Source organism: Cyanistes caeruleus, chromosome 12 (assembly GCF_971803275.1).
Source record: "Cyanistes caeruleus chromosome 12, bCyaCae1.hap1.1, whole genome shotgun sequence".
Classification (NCBI taxonomy): Eukaryota; Metazoa; Chordata; class Aves; order Passeriformes; family Paridae; genus Cyanistes; species Cyanistes caeruleus.
Window position 1 is genome coordinate 19,544,126 of NC_141712.1, and position 13,321 is coordinate 19,557,446.

The window sequence follows — 13,321 nt, forward strand, 5'->3', positions numbered from 1 at the left end:
TGATTGATGTGGGCATACAAGGAGCTCCATCATAATTAAGAAAATTCCTTCGTGGATCAGCTCTGCTCACAGAGACACTGGGAAAAACAGGGATTAAGAGCTGTTAAAAAAAACCCGCAGAGTCCAGGAGACACCAGCTCAGCTGAAGGGAGAAATTTGGCAGCAGCTTTCTCAGCCCTGAAAACATTTAAACCAGGAAGCAAATCTTGTTCAGGAACCCAATGTCCCACCCCAACAAACCCACCCAGAGACCAGCAACAGGCACCTCTCAAGTTAACCAGACATTTATTAGCATTTCTGGAGGTGGAGAGGGTGTTCCAGTAACAAGCAACGAGGTCACACACAGGTGATGGAATCATTTCATATTCAAGCAGAGCAGGTTCCACTGAGTTGCTTTATTTCTTCCATTCGTTCTTGTCAAAATCCCACTGGGCTGAGATGCCCTCCACGGGGTTAACCCTCATGTCCAACATCCTCTTGGTCTGAGCTGACAGCCATTCGTCGGAGAAGGTGTGTGGGATGGGGCCGTACACTGCAGGATGGGAAGGGAATGATGGAATTATGTCCTCATGCCACGCTGGCATGTTGGGAATTTTGGGCTAAGTTTCACTAATAAAGGGGGTTTTTTTCCCCCTGAAGTCATCCCACTGGAGCAGGTTACCCAGCTGTGGGTGCCCCATCCCTGGAAGTGTCCAAGGCCAGGTTGGATGGGGCTTGGAGAAACCTGGGGTAGTGGAAGTGTCCCTGTCCATGGATGGAGGTGAAATGGGATAATCTTCAAGATCCCTTCCAACCCAAACCAGCCTGTGGTTCTGTGATCTGCTCAAAGCTCCACTCCCTGCACCCAGTTCCTGCAGCATCCAGCTCAGGCCACACTCCCACATGGATTCTCCAGTGGTTTCCTTCATCACCAAGGTAACAGCTTCCTGCTTTCCTATTTTTGGGAGCCTCAAGGCAGGGAGCAGCTCCTTTAACTGCTGCTCTGCCTCCTGGCAGCTGGAGGCTCCCTGGAGGTCAGATCCTTAGCTGGGAAAGCAGCCAAACGTGGCAGAAACCCAAATGTTCGCTACCAAGGCAGCAAAAGAGGGGAAGCTCTGGGATCAGGAATCTCACCACTCATTCCCTTCATTTCCTGTCCTCCCAAAGCTCCACTCCCTTTCTGAGAGTCAGCTTCCTGAATATTTCTGCTATTTCCCCACAAGTTACAACTCCAGGATGGAGTTTGCTGGGACTAACAGACAGCTCCTGTTCTGGCTGTTCCATAAACCATCCTGACCCCACAGAATTCCCATCAGGCATCTCCTGATCCCGCTCTCCATGGAAGAATTACTTACTGAAGTGCTTCTGCCAGATAAGGATGATTCCAGTGAAACCAAGGAAGAAGAAAACTCCCCCCAGGATGGTTTTCCACTCGTTTGTCCCTTTGTTCATCTCTGCGTAGGTCTCATTGAATTTAATCCGATACACTGGGGAAAAGAAAAAGTATCAAATCCTCTCTTTTAACTTTTCCTGAGATTTTCAGGTGACCAGGAACTCTGCAGAGGGAGATGAACAAAGCCTCAGGCTGCTCAAGAGGGGACAGATGTTAAATTAGTTTGGCACACGCCAAAGCCAATCAGGTCTTTCACATCAATTTTAGTCTCCATTTCACAGATTATCCTGAAGTTGGGCAAAAGTTACAGTATAGTCCTGAAGGAAGGCAAACTGGGAGTTCTCCTTCCTCCCCTCCAATTCCCAGTGTGGTTATTGACCCCAAAGCTTCCTAGCACAAGTAATTCCATCAGGAATGTTTTGAGCACAAAAGGCTTCTCAGCTGCCACTGAAATCCACAGGAACTTAAAATCCAAATCAACAGAAAATGTGGAGCACTCAGGAACATCTGAGCAATTCCTCAAAAAGTTTTAAACCTTTCCCAGACCAGGCTTTCCCTTCATACCATGAGAGAAGTTAGAAAAGATGAGGCAGATTTATTTGCAAGTCAAAACACCCACGGGAAACTTCCATTAGCTGGAGTTTGGTTCATGCCAAGGTCAGTGGTTATTAACATTCAAATCCACGTTTGTGTTTGGGGCTCACTTCACTCAGCTGGACTAACAATGGCACCTTGTTGTACCAAAGAGATTTTTTTCTTGGCTGTTGAAAGCAGATGGGAATCAAGAAATAAATCTAATTATTATTATTTGGTTTCTGGAAGAGGAAGGAATGGCTGAATGTGACCTCAGATATGGAACAGAAGCCACAGCAGGGGCATTTCATGTTCTGTAACAGCACCAAAGACCTTGGCAATAAAAATAACGGAGCACACAAGGAGCTCCATCATAATTAAGAAAATTCCTTCATGGATCAGATCTGCTCACAGACACTGGAAAAAACAGGGATTAAGAGCTGTTCCACACATGGCCTGGAACAAAAGGCTTTTGACAAGGGCCTGGAGTGACAGGACAAGGGAATGGCTTTGAGCTCAGTGAGTTTAGACGGGATATTGGGAAGAAATTCCTCCCTATGAGGGTGGGCAGGCCCTGGCACAGGTGCCCAGAGAAGCTGTGGCTGCCCCTGGATCCCTGAAGTGTCAAAGACCAGGGTTGGATGGAGCTCAGAGCCGCCTGGGACAGTGGAATGAGATGACTTCCAAGCTCCCTTCCCACCCAACCTATTCCATGCCATCAAACATGGAAATTGCGCTGTTGCTGCCTGGGAGGTCCCTCAGAGCCCCCAAAACCTACATTCCACTTTCTCATCCACGGACAGGGCGCTCCACGATGCCTTCTCCTTCTCCTTGAGCGCCTGCTGCTGCGCAGAGAGGTCCCTCACGAAGGCCACCTCGGGCAGGGGGACATCCCGCCGGTCCACGTAGACTGGCAGGGTGTAATCCTCAGCCTTGACCACGCCTGCTGAGGGGACACGGGGACACAGGTCAAGGGCCTGCACAAACAGCTCTGACCACTCACAACACAAGAGCCAACAGTGCAGAAGTGCAGGAATCCAGGGCGTGGAAGGGTTTAGAATAAATGCTGGTCTAACAGCAGAAAAAATGGAATTACAGAATGGTTTGGGGTGGATTGGGAAGGATCTCAAAGCTCATCCCAACTCCACTCCCTGCCACGGGCAGGGACACCTCCCACTATCCCAGCACTCCAAGCCCGCTCCAGCCTGGCCTTGGGCACTTCCAGGGCTCCAGGGGCGGCTGAGGGAGCTCAGCCTGGAGAAAAGGAGGCTCAGGGGGAATTTCTAGCTCTGCACAGCTCCCTGCCAGGAGGGGACAGCCGGGGAGAACAGGGACAGGAGGAGAGGGAACGGCCTCAGGCTGGGCCAGGGCAGGCTCAGGGTGGACAGCAGCAGGAATTTCCCCATGGAAAGGGGGATCAGGAATTGGAAGTGCCCAGGGACGGTTGGAGTGCCCATCCCTGGAGGTGTTCCAGCAATTCCTGGAGGTGGCACTCAGAGCTCCAGGATGGGGACAAGGTGGGGATCGGTCACAGATGGGACTCAGTGGAACTCTTCTCCCACCTGAATGATCCCGTGATTGTGATTCCTGCTACCTCTCCAAGCTCTCTCCATTCCATTCCATCCCAACCCTCCCCTCACCCACACCTTACCCAGAGCAGCTTTTTGTGCTCCAAAGCCCTGTTTTATTCCCTCCCTGCCCCCCAGCAGCCAGGACCCACCATGTCCATGCGCCCTGAGGCACAGGGAGGTGGAGATGGATCTCCTCCCGACCAGGCTGAACACTCTGGAAGCCAGCATCCTGCAGAGGCAGGCAGCAACAGTCAGTGCCCAAGGTGAAATAACATTTTACACGAGTTTATATTGTGAAAAAAAAAATAAAAAAATAAAGCCTAAAGATTTCCTGCTCCATCTCCAAAGGGCAGCACATCACTCCATGCTGAAAAGGACATTTAGTAGGACATTCTCCCACTACGCTGACTTGGATAAGCCTTTCTCTCCCTGTTTTTAATTCCTGCACTCGAAGCAAAGGACATTCCCTTATTTAGATCACCCTTCCAGAACGCTGTAATTCCAAAATAAACCATTCCTGGGCGGATTCCAGGAGCCTCAAGCGAGCCGAGCCCAAGCACACCCCACAGCCAGTGCAGGGACTCCTCAGCAGGGAGCGGTCCCAGGAGATCCCAGGGAAGGGAGGGATCCCACACAATTAATTCCCACCCACACGGGATTCCTGTCCCTCCGGTGACCCCATCTCAGCCCAAAGCCGCCCAAGCTCCCGCAAGGACCCGCTATCTGCCCCTGGCTCTCCCCTCCCTGACTGTCCCCTCAGTCCCGGCCGACATGTCGCGACACCGGTGACAGAACCCCGCACGGACAGGCTGAAACCCGCGGGAGGGGTCGCAGCGCTCCCCACTCACAGCCCTCCCCGCCACCCCCTAACCCGGGCGCGGATAGGGATGGCGGGGGGGCTCCGTTCTCCCTCCCAGCCCGTTCCCAGCCCGTTCCCGGGCTCCTCCCGGCCCGTCCCGGCCCCACGACCTGGCGACCGTCCTCTACGGCAGGCGGCAGCGGAAGGAGGCGCGGGCGGAAGCGCGGGGCACGCCGGGAGCGCGGGGCAGCGAGCGGCCCGGGCCGGAGCGGCCCCGCGCGGGGGCTGACGGGATGCGGGCGGACCGCGCCTGGAGGATTATCCCGGATTCCCAAAATCCCGGCGTGTGTGAGGGTGGGAAAGAGCTCCAAGGTCATCGATGGTGTTATAGATGCATGTTATATTGTTGGATTTTCACAAATATTAAAATGAATGTTATGTGTATAAGAATGGAAAATTTTGTTGTATTAGTATAGTTTTATTTCTGTTATTGATGAAATTTAGAAATAGTAGTATAATACATATATGTTAGGCTATGGCATAGTATTAAAATAAAAACTTCTTTTTTTTGTATAACCCAAAGACTGAGGAAAAAAAAAAATAGCTAGAGAACCCCTGCATTCATAAACTATTTTATCCAGATGAAGACAGCAGTGACCAGAACTCTGGGGGAGGAATTTATTGCATTTCTGGTATCAGGGAATGTAAATCTCGATGGCACCAAGAAGACTGATTTACTGGGAAGGGGACAGGAGAAAACTAAACAGAAGAACACCAAAGATCCTAAGAATGCGTGAATATGTATGAGAATTTATGGATCTGTAGTAGGGTTCTGTTTTTAAGGGACAATCCTTTGTTAGTAAGGTGTGTTCTCTTGGCTGAATGCAGAGACACCCGGCCCTATCTGTATACTTTATTTTTTTCTCCTAATTGTCTTTTTTTAATTAAACTTTTAAATTCTATAAAAATTATGTGAACCTCGTTTTTCACAATGGTCATCTGTGTCCCATCCCCACCTTGTGCCCAGCCTGGAGCTCTGAGTGCCACATCCAGGAATTCCTGGGACACCTCCAGGCATGGGCACTCCCATGGGCACTCCCTCCCTGGGCACTTCCAATTCCTGATCCCCCTTTCCATGGGGAAATTCCTGCTGCTGTCCACCCTGAGCCTCCCCTGGCCCAGCCTGAGGCCGTTCCCTCTCCTCCTGTCCCTGTTCCCCCCGGCTGTCCCCTCCTGGCAGGGAGCTGTGCAGAGTCAGAAATTCCCCCTGAGCCTCCTTTTCTCCAGGCTGAGTCCCTTCCCAGCTCCCTCAGGAATTCTCCAGCCCCTTCCCAGCTCCCTCAGGGATTCTCCAGCCCCTTCCCAGCTCCATTCCCTTCCCTGGACGTGCTCCAGCCTCCCAAGGTGTTGTTGTGAGGAGCCCAGAAATGGACACAGGGTTCAAGCCCAGGACCAGCCAAAAACCAGGATGGAAAAAGCATCAAGAGCTTCCAGGTGTTTGGACAGGGCAGGGAACGGTGTGACAGCTGGGGCCAAATGTGCCTGAGGCATCACTGAAGTAATTTGGGCTGTTACCTTTTATGTCGAAACCATTTTTCCTTTATTATTTGGGATGGAGCATCCCTGGAAGTGCCCAAGGCCTGGCTGGACGGGGCTTGGAGCAACCTGGGAGAGGGGAAATGTCAGGGTTGGAAATGAATGATCTTTAAAACCATTCCATCGCAAACCATCCTGCGATTCACCACGACATGGAGGCGATCGGTCACAGGCCGGATGATCCCAGAGGTCTTTCCCAACCCCATGATCCCGGAGCTTTTTCCGAACCCGATGATCCCGGAGGTTTTTCCCCACCTCACCCACCCTGCCGTTCCGTGATTCCACAGCACCGCCATCACCTCAGGCACCCACCCCGCCCCGCTCGGTGCTCCCCCTCACACCCTGACCCTTCACCCTCCATCCCAGGCATTTTTGGGATCCTCCCCTCCCTCCCCTCACCCCAAACCCACCCCACACCGCTGTCGCAAAGCCGGCCGCGCTTGGCGGCGTTTGCCGACGGGCGGCGGCGCTTGGCGGCGGGCGGGGAGCGGTGTGAGGCGGCGCTGGGGCCGCAGCGGGCCGGGCCGGGCCGAAGCGGGCCGGGGCACGGCACCATGAAGCTGACCACCCAGGCTTACTGCAAGATGGTCCTGCACGGCGCCAAGTACCCGCACTGCGCCGTTAACGGGCTGCTGGTGGCCGAGCGGCCGCCGGCCCCGCGGCCGCCGCAGCCCGCGCTGTTCGTGGATTGCATCCCGCTCTTCCACGGGACGCTGGCGCTCGCTCCCATGCTGGAGGTGGCCCTGAGCCTGGTGAGGTGTTCCCGCAGGGATGCGGGAGCTGGGGAAGGGTCGTGGCAGGGCTTGGGGGGTGGAGGGAGGTGCTCCAGAGGCTGGGAGAACTCGGCTGGGACAGCTGGAGGTGCTCACCTGGAGAGGAGAAGGATCCAGGGAGAGCTCAGAGCTCCTTCCAGGACCTAAAGGGGCTCCAGGAGAGCTGGAGAGGGACTGGGAGGAGAGACAGGACACAGGGAATGGCTCCCACTGCCAGGGAGTGGATTTAGATGGGATATAGGAATATAGGAATATTTCCTGTGAGGATGGGGAGCTCCTGGCACAGGTGCCCAGAGAAGCTCTGGCTGTCCCTGGATCCCTGGAAGTGCCCAAGGCCAGTCTGGACAGGATTTGGAGCATCCTGAGATGGTGGAAGGTGGAATGGGATGGGCTTTAAGGTTCCCTCCAACCCAAACTACTCCCTGATTCCGTGATTATATGATTGTGAGCAAAAGAAGATCCATCCCTTTTTGACATCATTAAAAATGACGGTTTTCTGGTTCCTCCAGCTCAGCTTTAATGTTTCTCTCAGTCTTTTTCATCCCAATAAAGATTTTATTTGGAAACAAATTCCAGTTACTTGTAAATAAATTCCAGTTTTCTTCAGCTGAGATGATGCCATGGGAATGTTGACATCTTTGTGAAGCCTGGAAATGATGAAATGCAGCCAGAGGCACGGGACAGGAACTGAGCCTGAGTCCTGACCAGTTAGTTTTACCACAAAACACACAAAATTTATCATTTTAAATGTATTTACAGCAGTGTAGGAGTAGCAGAGCGCTGTGTGTTTTCATTAAATCAGAATTAAATTTATCTCCACAGGGTTTGTGGCAGTGAATTTTGGTAAACTTTAGGCTTTCAGTGCAGCTTTTCAGTAGTAGATTTTGCAGCAGGATCAGATTATTAAGAGATAAATCCTGTTTCTTGCTACAACTACAGGAAAAAAATTATCCCAGAGCCAAAGCAATAGCAGTATTTTACTAATTTACTCTCAGTTTTTGGTGCAAAAAGGTAAAGGTTGGAAACTCTTGGTGTTTCCCACAATAATTGGGATTTGCTACAGCTCTGTGTGGTTCACAGCCATTCTAAACCACAGAATTTTACAAGAGCCCGGGGCCTTTTGCTGCTGTTCTGGCTTTAAACAAAGGCAAAGGTGTCAGTAAATCCTGTCAGAGCAGCTGTGAAAATTGGATTTGTTCATGGAAAAGGTGGAAAGGAGGTGATTCCACATCTTCTGTACAACCTGTCGTGTGGATCCAGAATAAATCAGGGAGATCAGGGCACTTAAACTCATTTCTTTTAGCAAAGCAGCTTCAGTTCTGAAGGATTTCACAGCTGTGGCAGGATTTAATGGGATCTGGTTCTTTCCAAGTTCAGTTCTTGCTGATTCGTGGTTGAGGGTGGCCCTGTGGGAGGGTTTTTAGAACCAGCCCCACAAGTTTCACCTCCTCTTCCCTGCCCTGAGTCATCCCCGAATGGAATGGGAGCAAAAATCTTCAGATTTAATTTGGAAATAGAGGAGGCACTTCCAAACTTGAAGGCTTTGCCTTCTAAAACTTTCAGGGGGTACAAGGAATGAAAAAAACGCAAACAAACACCTCTAGAGGGTGGTGGGGCACTGAATTCCCCAGGGAATGTTCACATTCCCAAGGTTTCCAGAGCTCCAGGAGCGTTTGGACAGCGCTTCCAGGCACAGGGAGGGATCTGGGGGTGTCTGTGCAGAGCCAGGAGCTGGAATGATGATCCTTGAGGATCCCTCCCAGCTTAGGATATTCCAGGATTCTCTGATTTCCCAAGATTTGTAGCTCCAGAGGGCAGAGCAGAAGCTCCTGTGTTTAATTTGCACTTTGAAATCCTTTTCCAATCCAGAGTCATTAAGAAAAAGTGAATTAAGTTGCACTCGAGCCTCTGAATTTCTCAGCTAATTGATGTGGTTTTACAACCACAGCTCCAAAAAGGAGAAGCCAAGGAGCACTTGCCTCCCCTGGAACAGCGCTCAGCTCCTCCTCCTCCTCCTTTTCCTCCCCCTCCTCCTCCTCCTCCTCCTCCTCCTCCTCCTCCTCCTCCTTCCAGGGTTTTCCAGCCCTGGTGGCTGCAGCAAAGCAAAGCCACTTTGGATTTTTCCTTGGCAGGGCTGGACATGACTAAAAATATTTCATATGTTAAAAATATTTCTGATAGGAGCTAATTGCTGTAGGATACCTGAGGGGACAGTGCTGGGCTTGGAAATTGCAGCTGGAAAAAGCTTTCATTCCAAAATGAGATTCTTTTTCACCCCTTTGTTTTATGCAGAAGCAATTTTTAATTACCAGTTAGGAAAGTGAGAACTTAAAATCATTCTTTTCTTTCTTTTCAAGACAATTTTTGGTAGGGAACAAAAATGGATTTAGGACTGCGGGTTTTAATTTTTAAATGGATAGAGTTAGGTTTTTTTTAAATAATAATAATAATTATTATTATTGTTATTAATTTTACTGTCTAAAGCCAAGCTTTCAAACCACTAACAATTAAAACCAGAGTCCTAAGCCCTCAAAATGGGTTTGGAATTGAAACAGCAGCTCTTGCAGGGCTGCACAGCTTTTTTATTTTATCACTTAAATCCGTGTCATCCCTTGGATTATTCACATGGCTGTTTTGTTTGGTTGGTTCTGCAGTCTAATACAATAATTATTGCTGAAAATGAGATTGATTTGACTCCCAGGATGCGACAGGTCAGCACCAGATGTATTTTTGGAGTCCTTTTTAATAGAGCTGGGGAGGGTTTTTTGAGGCCATGCTCTCTAGGGACTGCAAAGGAAAATTTGAGCTGCTTCCTCCCCTTCTGTCTTTGTATTTTGCTGACTTGATACCCTCAATTCTAATGAAAAACATCATATATATATATATATATAGATACCATATATATAGATAGATAGATATTTTCAAAGCCAGACTCAGCAGGAGGAATTCAGCTCCAGTTTAAAGCAGCAAGAACAGCAGCATTTAAACTCATTTAATTAAAAAGCAACAACCAACAAAACTACCTCAGTTTTGTACTTGTGTAAATCAAAACTTGTGTAAATTATATGAAAAAATAACATCTGTTGAAGCATTTACATAGAGATGTTAAATAAGGAAGAACTCTCAAAGGAAAACAATTTTATCTCAGTTGAAAAGCTGCTAAATGGGACACCCTTGCCTTTCACCTCAAGCTTTTATTTTCTAATGAAGGGCCCAAATGGTTGCATTTTCCCCTAGAAATGGGACATTAGAAATAAAACCTTTCTGCAAGGACAGGGCAGCATTCTCTAAAGTCCCTTGGCAGGTGAGCACTGACAGAAAATTCTCCCAGCCATTGGTGGGTGAGACCCAAACCCTCTCCAGGCTGAGTTTAATTGTCCTGTCACTCAGATTTAGGCCAGGCTTTGACTGAGACAACTCCTTGCCCTTTTGCTCCATTTGGTTAATGCTTCCCATCATTCTCCAAATGCTCTGTTGGGTTTCTCCATCCCAGCTCAATCAACCCAACTGTGAGCACGCCCAGAACCAGACAGAAATATGGATTTATTTCAAGAACCCCGTGGCAGAGATGGAGCAACACTGCTTTATTTACAGGACAGCCATGAGATTTCCTTCATCCTGGGTTGTCTGTTGGTTTGGGGTTTTTTTTAATCCTTTAGGGTTTTTTTTTTTTCTCTAGGACTTATTGTTCCCATTGCTTTTCCAGATTGATTCCTGGTGCAAGGAGAACAGCTACGTGATAGCTGGATATTACCAGGCGAACGAACGCGTGAAAGATGCCAGGTGTGTTGGGCCAATATTTCCTTCTGTTTGCTCTTTTAGCTCGTACCTTGGACTCTGCCAGCAGCAATCATCCCCATAAATCAGGCGTGTGTGATTCACTCTGACAACTGTCAGCTGCTTCCACATTGTCTCCGTGGGGCTGCGGGATGTGGCCTTTGGTCAGGTGCAGAAAGTCCAGGCTTTGCAGAATCCCTGCTCTCCTCCCGTGGCTGCTATAAAAGGCCACTCTTTGAACCGGTGCCAGCTTCTTCAATTGCAGTTGTCAGGGAAAAAGCCAAAATCTGCAGAGTGTTTGCTCGTGCAGTATGGATCTTGGAAAGTCTGACAACTCCCAGGATCTTATGGAGAGGCAGGAGTGACCTGATTCTTTCTAAATTTCTTAATCACCGCTGAGTTTTTTTTTTCAAAGCAGTTTTTTTATGTGGTAGAGAAGTGGAGGATGATGCCAGCCAGGCAGTGATATCTCTTATTTATCACTTCTTTTCCTCAGGATTAGTCATTTTTTCCCTGCAGGCTGACTCAGATTACTCACTAAACAATAAGGGACCTTCCTGTGGAGCCACAGCTTAATTTTAGATCTGTGTATCCCATGTTTTCCCCTCTTATCTATTGGACAAATCCAGGATTAGAACTAATTAGAATAAGAGCAACTTGTTTGAAGTATTGTGCTCCATCCCTGGAAGTGTCCAAGGCTGGATGGGGCTTGGAGCAACCTGGGATAGCAAAAGGTGTCCTACCCATGGCAGGGGATGGAATCAGAGGATCTTGAAGGTCTCTCCCATCCCAAACCATTCCATGAGGATCAGATTCCAGTTATTTGTTAATGTATATTCAGAGTCAATTATGTTATTTAAAGAACACTTGTAACTTCTAAGGTATCTAACAGGGATAAAAGCGTGATTTGTCTTTTCCTTATAAATCCGCTGGACAGTTTTTTATGGAGAAGTTACAGTTTGTTCTCTTTGAGGTTTGAAAGGATATCACAGGCTTGATGGTTTTTTAAAACTTCATTTTGATTTCTGGAGATAACTGGCACCACACAGAGACTGTCACCTTTGAAATGTGGTAAAGGTTTTCAAAGGTTATCTGATTTTGGACAAGTTTTCAGTGCAGACTGGGGAGAAAACTCAGTTTCTTTTTTAAATGCCTGCCAGGGCAAAGTCTTTGGTCTGAGGGAAGAAGATAGAAGGCCACAAAATGTTGGTTCCCTGTCATTCCAAAGCCATTCCTAAACCTAGCTGAGCTCCAGTTCGGGTGCTGCAGGACCTTCTATCAGCTGTGGCATCAGCTCCTTCATCTTGTTCCTGTTTGCAAGCACCCAGAGTCACCCTCACATCTCTCTGAGCTCATTTCCTGCTGCTTTCAGCTGAAACTCCAGGCTCCCATCACTCAGTCCCTTTTCCCTTCTGCTCCAGCCCAAACCAGGTTGCAGAGAAGGTGGCCTCCCGGATTGCTGAGGGATTCACGGACACTGCGCTCATCATGGTAAAGAATTTCCTTCCCCTCACCCCCCTGTGTGTTCTGGCCCTGCTGCTGGACCAGGGAAATGCTGTTCTCTGGCTCGTTTTGCGAGGAATTCAGTTTCTCTTCCCCTCCAAAATGCTCTGGGGAGGAGATGAAACGAGCAGTGAAGTACAAAGTAAATCCACAGAGAGACTGTGGTGAGCTCTCTGCCACCTCAGAGGAACTGGAGGCTTTCTCTGTATGTTCAGGCAGCAATTTCTGGCTCCAGCCCTCCTCATGCAACTTAAATTTTTATATTTAATGTCACCAACAGGGCTTTGCCTCCTCACTGCTGTGACAAAGGACATTGGCAGCTTAAATTTGGCAGTCTGAGGGTAAAATAGTGGATGGGTGTACAATGTCCTGTTTTTACAAACTGATTTCGGGTTTATTTCATCTCCTGGGATGCTGAGGAGGAGACTGAGGTGGTGTTTCCGTGTCCCACCCCAGGTTGACAACACCAAGTTCACCATGGAGTGTGTGGAGCCTGCCATCCACGTGTACGAGCTGCACGAGAACAAGTGGAGGTGCAAGGACCCACACGTGTGAGTGAGCCGGGACTTTCCTGGCCTGTGGGGCTGTGTGGAGGGCACTGCAGCGTGCCTTCAGTCCCCAGAGGTTTTTTTGTGGTGATTCCTGTTGATGCCTGGTTCTTTTCCATCCTAGTGACTTCTGTGAAGATTGGACCGAAGCCCAGCGAATCGCTGCATCCCTCCTGGACAGCAAATCCTACGAGACGCTGGTGGATTTTGATAATCACCTGGATGACATCCGCAACGACTGGACAAACCCGGAGATCAACAAAGCTGTGCTGCACCTGTGCTAGGAGGGATCCTCCTGACTAACCCATGGGCATTCCCACTCTGTACTGAAGAGAGAAAAACGCTATTTTTGAATGTAAATAGAATTAATATTCAGTACCTTGTGTGGAAAGCTGACTGATTAAAGAGGAGTGGCCTGTCCCGTGGCGCGGTGCTGTGTCCGTAAAGCCACGGAATGTTGGTGGTGACATTCCCTGGAAGAGCTGCCAGCTGTCACTTGCAGCTGTCCTCATGGACACCATCCCACTTGTAGTGAATGTTGCTGTTCCTTGGAAACCAGAACTGCTTCTGCTTGGCTCCCACTGTTCCTATTCCAAGGTTTTGACTTCAGCTTTTCTAATCTTTAGAGAGGTTACTTTTTAACGATTTCTGGAAATACCTTTCCACAAAAAAAAAAAAAAAATAATCAATCCTGTCCTCAGATGAGAGATTTTTAAGGGCAAATAGATCAAATGGGAGGTGAATGGTTTCTTCTGGCCTGGGTTGGAATTGTAACTCTCTTGGCACAGTAAAATGCAAACTGCTGAGGA

General features: G+C 49.0%; 2 protein-coding genes across 3 annotated transcripts; one reads left to right on the top strand and one right to left on the bottom strand.

Moving 5' to 3' along the window:
- Window positions 1-268: 268 nt before the first annotated feature.
- On the bottom strand, window positions 269-4,601 carry COX4I1 (cytochrome c oxidase subunit 4I1). 2 transcript variants are annotated; one of them, XM_023934497.2, is made up of 5 exons: window positions 4,486-4,601; window positions 3,666-3,745; window positions 2,724-2,888; window positions 1,335-1,466; window positions 269-532 (listed from the first exon to the last, which is right to left on the bottom strand). In XM_023934497.2, exons 2-5 carry the CDS (start codon window positions 3,742-3,744, stop codon window positions 396-398), a joined length of 513 nt encoding a protein of 170 aa, XP_023790265.1. In that variant the 5' UTR covers window position 3,745; window positions 4,486-4,601; the 3' UTR covers window positions 269-395. The 2 variants fall into 2 exon arrangements, with proteins under 2 accessions (XP_023790265.1, XP_023790264.1); XM_023934496.2 differs by having other exon boundaries at window positions 2,724-2,891.
- Window positions 4,602-6,388: 1,787 nt separating this feature from the next.
- Window positions 6,389-13,321, top strand: EMC8 (ER membrane protein complex subunit 8). Its single transcript, XM_023934922.2, has 5 exons — window positions 6,389-6,663; window positions 10,391-10,467; window positions 11,883-11,952; window positions 12,421-12,515; window positions 12,637-13,321. Exons 1-5 carry the CDS (start codon window positions 6,466-6,468, stop codon window positions 12,794-12,796), a joined length of 600 nt encoding a protein of 199 aa, XP_023790690.2. The 5' UTR covers window positions 6,389-6,465; the 3' UTR covers window positions 12,797-13,321.

What these genes read in the sequence shown, in the direction of transcription:
- EMC8 (XM_023934922.2), top strand. Translation starts at nt 6,466, where the DNA reads ATGAAGCTGACCACCCAGGCTTACTGCAAGATGGTCCTGCACGGCGCC. An exon ending in TGGAGGTGGCCCTGAGCCTG is followed by an intron (nt 6,664 to 10,390) that starts GTGAGGTGTTCC and finishes TTGCTTTTCCAG; the next exon opens with ATTGATTCCTGGTGCAAGGA. An exon ending in AGGTGCAAGGACCCACACGT is followed by an intron (nt 12,516 to 12,636) that starts GTGAGTGAGCCG and finishes TTTCCATCCTAG; the next exon opens with TGACTTCTGTGAAGATTGGA.
- COX4I1 (XM_023934496.2), bottom strand. Translation starts at nt 3,744, where the DNA reads ATGCTGGCTTCCAGAGTGTTCAGCCTGGTCGGGAGGAGATCCATCTCC. An exon ending in CCTCAGGGCGCATGGACATG is followed by an intron (nt 2,892 to 3,665) that starts GTGGGTCCTGGC and finishes GTGTCCCCTCAG; the next exon opens with CAGGCGTGGTCAAGGCTGAG. An exon ending in TATCTGGCAGAAGCACTTCA is followed by an intron (nt 533 to 1,334) that starts GTAAGTAATTCT and finishes CCCATCCTGCAG; the next exon opens with TGTACGGCCCCATCCCACAC.